Source organism: Myotis davidii, unplaced genomic scaffold (assembly GCF_000327345.1).
Source record: "Myotis davidii unplaced genomic scaffold, ASM32734v1 scaffold143, whole genome shotgun sequence".
In the NCBI taxonomy this organism is placed as follows: domain Eukaryota; kingdom Metazoa; phylum Chordata; class Mammalia; order Chiroptera; family Vespertilionidae; genus Myotis; species Myotis davidii.
Genome location: NW_006294876.1, coordinates 404,589 through 416,354, shown reverse-complemented (window position 1 = coordinate 416,354; position 11,766 = coordinate 404,589). Strand labels below are relative to the sequence as shown.

The following is an 11,766-nucleotide window of genomic DNA, read 5'->3' as shown; positions in this document are numbered from 1 at the left end:
TAAAACAGGCAGATGAATCACAGGGAGTTGTATCTTGGATAGGATCATCAAAATTCCAGAAATGGCCAGGCTACAAAGTACAAGATGTGGTGAGTCTATATTTAGGTATCGACCATGTTTTGTTTGCGCATCTCCTTGGGCCTAGCTCTGGCATTGGTCAGAGAATAGCTCTCCAGCCCGCGGCTTTCACTCTAGATCAGCAATTTCCAACCTCTTTCATCTCAGGGCACACATAGACGAATTACTAAAATTCTGTGGCACACCAAAACATATATTTTTTGCTGATCTGACAAAAAATAGGTATAGTTTTGATTCATTCACACTAGGCGGCTATTGTTGTGTTGGCTGTTGTCATTTTTCTATTGGACAATCTTAGGGAAAAGAGGTCAGTGTCCTTTACTAAATAGTCAGGTATTGCATGTTTTAAAAATTCTTACAGCCGGCACACTGGTTGAAAATCACTGGGCTAAAGTCCATGTGTGTGTTTGCATATTTATGCATGTGTAAATAGGCATGTAAGTGTGTAAGTGTGTGTGTGCGTGTGTGTGTGTGTGTGTGTGTGTGCAATACTAACCAAGGTAATTGGAACACAGTCTTCTTGTTTCCTTCGTCTAGGGCGATGTATATTTAAAGGTTAAATATAGCTTTCTCATATGTAAAACAACCATGATTATTGGGAAAATAGAACAAAAGGAGCAACAATAATATCAAATAATGAGATGTCTTAAGATTTTCTATCACTACAATGGCAATCCTATTACAATATAGAAATAAACAAATCTATGTCAAACACCTTAAATTTACACAGTGTTATAGTGTAAATATATTTTAATAAAACAAATATATTCAACTAATTCCAAACCTCCCTACCAGATTAAAAATGTTTACGCATATGTATACATATTTTTGTTCCAAAATTCTGATTGCCAGATAAATAAATATTTTATTTCTAAATATTTAGTAATATCTTGGTTCTAAAAACTTGTACATCACATTCATTTTAGGTAATATTACATTACTTATTTTTATAATCTCCTAATTTCAATTTTCACTTAATTTAATTACATATTATAATTTATTCTATAATTAAAATGCATATAATATATGGATACACTGAGTGGCCAGATTACTATGACCACCTGATGTTTGAAGGCAAATTAGCCGTACACTGCATCGTATGGGATATGGAAGCCGAAGTACTGGTCCAACACCTCTTCTGTCTGCAGTTACCAAGATAAAACGTCTCCAATTCGCACAGGAACACAAGGATTGGACAGTCGAGCATTGGAAAAAAGCCATGTGGTCCGATGAATCACGTTTCCAGTTGCATCATGCAAATGGCAGAATGAGAATTTGGTGGAAACAGCATGAAAGCATGCACCCCATATGCATGAGTACAACCCTTCAAGCTGGTGGGGGCAGTGTTATGGTTTGGGGCATGTTTTCCTGGCATGATTTGGGCCCTTTAATTCATGTGGAACAATGTCTGAATAGCACACCATACCTAAGTATCGTTGCTGATCAAGTTCATCCTATCATGTTGATGGTGTATCTCAATGGAGATGGCTTCTTACAATAAGACAATGCACCATGCCACGGTGCTCGTATTGTGCAGGAGTGGTTTCAAGAACATGAGGGAGCCTTTACCTTGCTTAGGTGGCCCCCATAATCACCAGATCTCAATCCAATTGAGCATTTGTGGGACGAAGTTAAAAGAGCCATCAGGCAGCTGGTTCCACAACCATCAAATCTCACAGAACTGGACAGTGCTGTTCATCAGGCATGGTGTCAGATGCCTCGCATCACCTTTCAACATCTCGTGGAGTCAATGTCAAGAAGAATCGCCGCAGTATTGAAGGCAAAATGTGGCCCAACGAAGTACTGATGGGGTGGTCATAATAATCTGGCCACTCAGTGTATATATGTGTGTATATTTTTCATTTACATATACATATCCACATATATTCTTATTTTATTCATAAGTTATGAGAATTACGGGCCTAAACAGTATGCCTGATGTCTATTCTTCACTTCTGTGTTGGAGCATAACAAGGACGAAAGAGAACAAGCAACTTAGTTGAATCTCTTTTTAAATATGATGGTGATAATACTCTTAGCAATCTAATGGTATTAATCATTGAAAGTGTGGTTGTCTATAATATCTCTTCAGTTAGATGTACCTCATTGTCTAAGATAATGGTAAACAAACCTGGAGTCTACAGACTTGTGGAGCAAGCTTCCAGAAAAAATATTTTGTTTATTATGTATATGACTATAAGGGGGTAGTTAGGACCAAAGGTGGCTCTCTGCACTAGTTCTGTGGTAGCGTCCTTTGCTTGAAGACCCCACTTGTTAACCTTACTCAGAAGGCATCAAATGTGACTTAGGAACATTATGGATCTCTCTCCTCACTTCATCTATGTCTCATGATTATGTATATCTTTGAAATTATTAGTAAATTTGAGACTTATTGATACTGTACAGCTGGTTAGATTAAAAAATGAGTTTTATATTTAGCCAAGCTTTTATTAACAAATTATCAATGAGGCCAGAGCTTTCAGTGGTTTTCAGATAATGCTGTTGTAACATAACCCTATAATGCATTATTGAATATCCTTCACTTCCATTTTGGCATCACATCAAATGATATAATAGCATATGATTGTTTTGGCCAGAAAAATAGAGAGGAAAAAAGGGCAGATTCATGTTTTCCTGAAAAAAATGTTGATATGTCTTTGGATTTATTCTCAGTTAATTTCTCATAACTAATACAATATTTAAGGGCTGAAAATTATTTCTCATTAGGAAAAAATGGCAGTTCAATACAATTCTCCAATGTAATATACAACAACTTGTGTGATAATCAAAATCAAATAAAATAATCAAACTAAGTCATTTACATTCTTTTGCAAAGAATTAAAACTAATATGTAAATAAAACATACAGTAAACTTGAAAATCTCATTTCCCATAATGCCCCATGTTTATTTTAAGGAAAAAGTATTTCACTAACTGTTACAGGAATAAGCTAATATTAGGAGCTTTTACTGGTGTAGGTATGAATATTGGATGATCAAATCCTGAGGAAAGCTGTTAATTTATCTTTAATTGTTCAATCACATTGTTTTAGAAAAGTGAGGGCATTTTCAAGTGTGCCACAATAACAATGTCAGATATAGAAGAGTACAGAGAAATACAGCTGACTCTTGATCAATGCAAGGGTTAGAGGTGCTGATCCCCCCGCACACACTATAAACATATGTGATAACTCTTGACTCCCTCAAAACTTAACTGCTAATAGCTTACTATTGACCAGAAGTCTTACTGATAATGTAAACAGTTGATTGGCACATATTTTTTATGTTATACATATTATATTCTGTATTATATGAAGTATGCTAGAGACAAGAAAGTGTCATTAAGAAAGTAAGAAATTAAATACATTTATAGTACTGTATGTAATCATTGAAAAACACACTTCTAAGTGAATCTGCATAATTCCAACTCATGTTCAATGGTCAATTATTAAAACACTGTTTTCTTTCCTGTACATACACCTGCACACAAGTTATAGAGAAATGCACTAACCTGTTTTCGGATCTACGGAGAAGTAGGGCTGTCCCTGGAGAATGCTGTAAACCACCCGGGCACTGTTTCCATAGGTAGGGTCATCTGCATCGGTAGCTGTTACCTGCAGAACAGAGGTACCTGTGCATTCAGGAAAACAAATTTTAGTATGTTATGACATTCAGCATGTGACTAACTTATACACAGAAGGAGTTATATTGAGATATCTATAGAGAACCATAAAGGATTTGTCCCACTAAATTTAATTCTTAGATTTATCGGCCAAACCTATTCCTTACTTTCTTTGCCTGAGTCCAAAATAGAATATGGCATGACTCTCTATGCTAATAACACTCACATAATTAGGTTTGGGTTGGATTGATGTTTAAAAGTCAAATCAGTGTTAATTGTGGGGCAAAGTCAAAGTTGTGATGAGAGTGTATATTGCGTGCTACATGGCTGTTCAGAAAACCAGAGGTGGAATGGTTTGGGAAGGTGATTGAGTTGACAAATTATTATTAATACCATCAAAACAGCCCATTCAAATCATTTCCGTCATTCATGATCTTTTTATTTCATACATGGACAGTTAATGAGACTCCTAACGGGTTCCCATGGTTCAGTAAGCATTCTTTTATTCTCTTCTACACAGTACCAATATAATTATCTTAACACAATGGGTATCAGAATTTTCCTACCACACTAACTTTTTGGTGATTAAAATGCATTTTAAAGTAATTTATAAGCTTTAAAATATTATATCATATCATGGTACTAATTTTTTGGATCTATTATGCTAGTTTCTTTATGTTTACAACTTTTAAACTTTATTTGAATGGTTAGATAAACCAATCTAATATCCAGTTATTCCCAAATAAAACTGATCTAAGTGTAACATGACAACCACCTATTAAGGGCAATACAACTTTACTGCAGAATTAGTGGTTAAGAGCTCTCATTTATTTATAACATGTATTTGATGCGTCATCTACAAATGCATACTTGATATTTAATTTGCCACACTAGAAAATTCTACCTACTAACACAGGTTTTATATCAAACAAAAATATTTCCACAACCAAGTAAGCCACTATAAAATTTTGCATTCATTTTGGTACTCGACTATGGAAGTACTGACAACTGTCAGTCTTTAATTTTAGTAATTACTTCAAATATGTAGGTATGACACACCTATTATGAGTCTAGATTCCAACAGAAATTTAAACAAAGCTTGTCCTTTGCCTACAGGGATCCTAGAGAACTTAAAAGAATTAGTATGAGAAGTGCAACTGAAAATTTTTATTAGCATACCAAAAATGTATGACTTTTAGTAATATGCTATGATTCTGGGCTAAATAGTATTGTTACATTGATATTCTAAGCAGAAATATAATTAGTAATTAGGCATACCCAGAAAAGGAGGACTGACTGTGTTATTTCTAAAAGAAATCTCTAATTATGGGTAATAAAATACAATTGCAATACCAAATGCTGGTGAGAATGCTGAGAAACTAGGTCACCCTTATACTGCTGGAAATGTAAGTTTAGCAGATTCTTGTAAAACTGAACATACATTTACCACATAACCCAGCAAGTTGTACTCTTGGGCATTCATATTAAAGTAATAAAAATATATGTTCACATAAAAACCTGTTTACAAATATTCAGAGTTCCATCATTCATAGTAGCTCTCAGATTAACACAACCCAGAGAGCCTTCAATGGGGCAATGATTAAACAAACTATGGTGCATTCATACTATCAAAAACTACTTGGCAATAAAAATAAACAGACTATTGATCTTTGTGACAACTGAAATGAATCTTCAGAGAATTATACCTAGTGAAAAAAAGCCAGAGATGGGACCTTAGAAACCGAGGGGTTTAATTCCACAGAAATAAAACTTTCAAGAATACCTCACCCTCCCGTAGGGGCCTCTGGAAATTCTTATTCCAGCAGCACCAGGGAAGCCCACTTCCACAGGCAGCCATGGGGACACAAAGGACTTCCACTAATAATAATATCATTTTATAGTTTTGCAATATGTTACCATTGGGAAAAAACTGTGTAAAGGATATAGGCATAAGGAATCTCTTCATATCATTTCTCATGACTGAATGTGAATCTATGATCTCAAAATTAAAAGTAAAATAAAAGTCTTTTTGCCTCAGTGCTAGTCCATTCTTAGAAAGCCTTATTTGTGTGTACCATATATTTTTCAGATTCTAGCACTACATGTTCTGGCTTTATATACTTACCAGAGCTAATCATATGTAAACTATCTCTTCCACTACTAAGTATGATTATTACTATTATAGAATATTAATGACACACGATCCAATATTCATCTCTCCAACTTGTTTAGAGAATACCAGTAGGTAGATATTTACAGAGAAATGTTGATTTAGGAGACATTTTCATTGGTACCTCACTGAAACTAATTAAAATCTGTTGTAATTTCCCTGGTCAGGCTATTACAGTGGACAAAATGTTATAAAATATTACCAGTAAAATCTTTGACCTGATAGGAAAAAAATGCTAATAATACCTGGCATATAGGGATGACTAGGATTCAAAAAGGAGAAAACAGGATAGAATGTTGTAAAATAATGGCCATTAAGAAGCCACACTTATACAATCCCAAGCTTTTGAAACTTGCTCTGGTTTTGCAATCGTGATTTAAGTCTAAATCGTTTTTAACATCTTAAAATAGTACCCAAGCAACCATTCATGGAGAAAGCTGAGAAAAAGAAACAGTACAAGATCACACCTCATTGATGGTGATGGGCTGGATCGCCGCATGAAGGAGAAAGCGTGCTCTGCTTGGCTTAAGGTGTCTATAAAACCCAACCTTGTTAAGTGAAAGCTGAGAAGCATGAATGCAGTGACAAATGGATGAGAAAGAACAAGGTAGGAAAGAAAGAAAGGTGGAATGGAGGTATTGGCTGAGTGATGGTTAAAGTAGAAGAGTTAAGTAAACAGCAGGAAAGGGTTTTAGGGGAAGAAAAGCAAATATGATAGCCGCCTACTCGGGTCACAAACTACAGTCCTTAACACATCTCTGTGCTGCAGGCCTCACGGGTCCCGGGCGGTTCTATCTGTGTGTGAAACACGGAACAGCAGAGTGCCTCTCTCACTGTACTTTGGTGGCATCTGAAGGTATCAGGCTGCCGCTTTGAGTAACAGATAGCTGGCTGAAGGGAGCAGAGGTACAGGCATAGCACAGAGCAAGGCAAAGCCAGCTTGCCCCAGGAGACAGCCGCGGGAGAGATCAACAAGAGGGATGGGAAATAAATCTCTTGCTCAAGTGTTCGAGGATTTCTTACCAAAGAGAATTAGTAAGGAAGTTTCAGGCCAAATGAAAATTACCTCCACTCTAATTACTTTAGAGTTCAGATGGGAAAATTATAAGAACCACTGGTGCTTTGGGAAGTATTTAAATGAGAAAAAAAATGCTTTCTTTTTCACTTAAAGCATGTAAGTAATCAAAAAATAAGAACGCTTAAAATATGTGCTATGAGTTGGATTATTTCCCCCGGAATTTTATATGTTGGCGTTTTAAATTCCAGTACAATGACCTGCAATAAGGTCACTGTCGATGTAATTGGCTTAGAGAGGTCGTTCTGGAGTAGAGTGGGGCCCCTAATCTAACAGGACTGGTGTCCTTATAGAAATGGGAAATTTGAACACACACACACACACATACACACGCACACACACACGGGGAGGTATATATGAACATGGAGGCAGAGATTGGGGTGATACTTGCCCAAACCAAGGGAAGTCAAGCATGTCCAGCAAACCACTAGAAGCCGGAGGAGAGGCTTGGAACACCTCCTTCCCCAGTGGTTTAGGAGGGAGCACGGCCTGCTGTCCCCTGGACCTCAGACTTCTAGCTTCAGGAACAGCGACACGATAAACTTCTGCTGTTTGAGCCACCCACTTGGTAGTACTTTGGTACAGCAGCCCTAGCAAACTAACACCGTGTGTGACAATTGCAGTGGGAAGAATGACATTTATTCTCAGAATTTACGGCTGTTCCTTTAACAGATTCTGAACAAGAGTCTGTGGTTACAAGTCAAGAAAAAATGAAGCATAATTTCCTGTACTATTTGATACCAGAGACACCATAAATGAGATAAAATTAGAAGTTAATCTCACAAGAGAAAAATTAAAGTAAGCAAAAAATAATGGTATTTTATTTTTTTATTATTTTTATTTTATTTTATTTTTTATTTCAGAGAGGAAGGGAGAGAGAGAGATAGAAACATCAATGATGAAAGAGAATCATTGATTAGATGACTCCTAAACACCCCACACTAATTGATTGGATGACTCCTAAACACCCCACACTGGGGATTGAGTCCACAAACCAGGCATGTGCCCTTGGCCAGAATTAAACCCAGGACCGTTCAATCCACAGGCTGACTCTCTATCCACTGAGCCAAACCACCTAAGGCAATAGTATTTAATTTTTTAAAACATTAGACACTATTTGTAATATAGCCTGTTGGCACTATTAAATAAATTAGTAAGTCATGTTGGTCATTTTAATGAATTTTTATTTCTGGTTAAAAGTTTAAGTGAAAAAAAAATCATCAATATTTATATATCTATGTCTATGTAAAGTATCCTGTATTGGACCATTCAATTCATTTATTCATGCTTGGTGCCCTAATTGCATAGAGAGTAGAAAATAAATAATTATTATCCTCTCCTGTGCTAGATTTGCAAATGAAAATATACAAAGTGATAATTATAAGATCATTATTCCACCAGAATATTAAAATAATAATCTCATTTTTTATGAAAATTATTATATGTTTGGTCAAGAGATACTAAATCAACAGTCCCTTCCCTACATATTTAGTTTTCATTAAAAAACAAAACAAAACTTAAAAGTGCTACATGTTTTCTTAACTTTCACAACAGTTTCCATTAAACACAATATAGAAGCATTGTATTTCAAAGTTTCATTAGTTACTTAGTGTGTAATCTTCTTTTGGTAAATATTTTCTATGGTGCACTCTTAACTGTTCCCATGCTCCGGATCAGTGTCCCTCAGCTGATGTCTTATACAAATCTGAAAATGATTTAAGTACATAAAAAAGCTTTCAAGATAGCTTTTCTACAATAAAACTGAAATCCTGTTTCCTTTGCGGATTGCCCTGTGTCATTCTTTTGATTCAGTTTCTTTTTGTACTACAGCTTTATAAATTGCACACATTTTATAAAGTTACATGCCCATGAGAAGCAGAAAGAGTGGACCTTCTTGAACGTCTCTGAAGACCGATTTGAAATATTTAATAAGCCATTTTAATACCAAGCAAATATTCTCTGAGATCGCAAATCGTTATGCATGACTTGTCAGGGTTCACAGCTTTGATAAAATCTCAAGTGACTCAATGTGGGGCCAGAAAATGGGGTAAAAATAAGCTGAGGACTTAGGAAGCCTGCGAGTACCTCTCCGAAGAAATCTCTTAAGGCTTAATTCTCAGAAGATTATCCCAGAGAAAGTGAAAAAGCAATAGTCATCAAGCTATAGTTTAAATGTCATTCTATACAGGAGGGCTGTAATTTCACCAAAGAGAGCGATAGCACAGCGTTCTAGTCATCGTGCCATTCTGTGATGCTTTGAGTATTCACCCAAGAATCATTTGATTAAAGAAAAATCCTTTTCAACAACACTTATGAAACAACTAGGAACCAAAACAAAATTTACTCTTCTATTTTAAATCTTGGCTAGTGTTAATCTCTGTGTATCTTCAATTATATCCTTTTATTTTTTATAAGAATGCCTAATGCTAAATTTCATATTACTCAAGTAAATTTTATATTATATTTCTTGAATAAAAAACAATTAAAAAATTAAATGTATTGAATGGCAATGATATGGAAAGCCCTCTGTTCCATGCCATTTATTTGAATAATGCGATTAACCTATTGAAAAAATTACATTTTAAACCATTTTACAGATGTAGGCACTGAGGTTTCAAAGGTTCTACAGTTGGCAATTGGAAAAGGCAGCCTTTGAGCTTGAGCCTGTCAATTATGCTATATGCCATCCTTTCCCATATACTCTTTTGCTCCACTCATTCATGATTTGTTGAATCCGATTTAATAGTCACATTATCTCCTGCCTTTTTCTTGTTTTCTCCCTTGGCAGTACATCAGGGCAGTCCAGATGCATCTGCATGGGAGAGTTCATTGCACATCTAATTTTCAGAATGGAATTTGGGGAGCATATACTCTAATGCAGTGATTTGTGAATTGGGTTCAACTTACGGTGAAACTATTTATTCCAATAAAGTAATTTATGTTATAAATTAATCAGTTATTTTGGGGAGTCCCAAATCAAGTCTACTTTCATAAACGTTAATGGAGAAAATTAGGAATCAGAAGTATCATAAAATATAACCTGGTAGATCAATCAACCATTAAACAAAAGTGTCATTAAAATATACGTATTCTTCTAGGAGTTTTAGTTTCAGGTCTTACACCCAACTCTCTAATCCACTTTGAGTTTATTTTTGTGTGTGGTATAAGATAGGGGTCCAGTGTTACTGTTTTGCATATGGCTGTCCAATTTTCCCAGCACCATTTGACAAAGAGACTATTCTTTCCCCACTATATATTCTTGGCTCTTTGTCAGCGATTACCTGACTAGATATACACATAGGTTTATTTCTGGTCTCTCTTGGCATGTCCCATTGACCTACGTATTTGTTTTAGTGCTGATACCATACTGTTTTTGTTAAGATAGCTATGTAATATAGTTTGCAATCTGGAAATGTGATGTCTCCATCTTTGTTACTTCTCAAGATTTCTTCCGCTTTGGGTCTTTAGGGTTCCATACAAATTTTATATTGATTTTTCTACTTCTTTGGAAAAATGCCACTGGGATATTGATAGGAATTAGCCTGAATCTACAGATTGCTTTGGGTAGTATAGACATTTTACCAATATTATTTCTTCTAATCCATGAGCATGAAATATCTTTCCATTTGTGTGTATTTTCATTTTCTTGCAGACATGTATTATAGTTTTCATTGTGCAGATTTTTTGCCTCCTTGATTAGATTTATTCCTAAGTATTTTATAGGTCTTAATGGATTTGTAAGTGAGACTGTTTTCCTAATTTGTTTTTCTGACAGTCTGCTGTAAAATGATTTTTTGAGCCACTAAGTTGTATGTTGGTTTGTTACACAATAGCTAACTGACATAGACAAAAAGATGTAGGACAGAAAATGGGAAGAAAAAAGTATGAACCTTAGACATTTTTGTACAACTTATGATTTATCAGTTGTCTTGTGTTAGGACTCAAATGCACTCTAAGTTACCATGTACAAGTACAGAAATGGCCTCATTTGGAAGATTATGCCCCAGGGTAGTGATTTAAAAACGTCTACTAGAATCTTGGAAGAGATCCAGGGTGAAGCTCCCTAGATGTTCGGGCAGAACTAAATCAGTCCCCCTACAAACAGTGCAATAAAGTAAGCACAGCTGCTGTCCCTACTTGTTGCTGTGCAACACAGAACACAGCTGCAAAGAGAAATGAGCCTGTGGGTGTGAGATCGGAGAGGGGAACAAAGACGACAGGAAAATGATTAGGGATGTTTCAGTACATCTCCAAATAAGGAACCTCGCAGAACTTAAGGTTCATATAGTAGAAATTTTACTATATGAAATTTATATCTTTTTTTATATATCCCAAACTAAGTTTCAGTAATTAATGGAAGATAAAGTTTTTAAATAATGCATGCAATTTTCATATAAAGTAATATGTTGATCTCTCTAGTAAATTAAAAACATTATTTATATCATATGTTGTCATTTTTAAGAGCTTTTAAATAATGTTAAATTATAGGTATATTTATTAACATACAGAAGAGAACTGGTAGAGATTTATATATTTTCTTATAAATAAGTTTCAGTGAAAAACAAAGAAGATATGACATTTATTTTCAGGCAAATTGGATTGTGATTTGGTATGGTTTCCTTTGAACAACTTTAGATATAAAGCATTTTTAAAAAATTTAAAGTGACTGCAATGCAACCATATTTAAATTTATGCTAAACACTCCTGATCCCTGGCAAAAGCAAGACTATTGTTTCAGAAATCTAGGTATATGTACATACAAATAGAAGGGAACTTTTAAAATAATAATATGTCCTTGGAACATCCCTAAATGTTTTAAGACA

The 11,766-nt window shown here is 35.1% G+C and overlaps 1 protein-coding gene across 3 annotated transcripts in view; it reads right to left on the bottom strand.

The window, feature by feature from the left end:
* Positions 1–11,766, bottom strand: part of CDH18 (cadherin 18) — a 338,421-nt gene that overhangs the window by 150,897 nt on the left and 175,758 nt on the right. For all 3 annotated transcript variants that reach the window (XM_015567640.1, XM_015567641.1, XM_006769443.2), the window contains exon 4: positions 3,588–3,707. In XM_015567640.1, the coding sequence (XP_015423126.1) occupies positions 3,588–3,707 (120 nt within the window). The remainder of the gene's footprint in view (positions 1–3,587; positions 3,708–11,766) is intronic.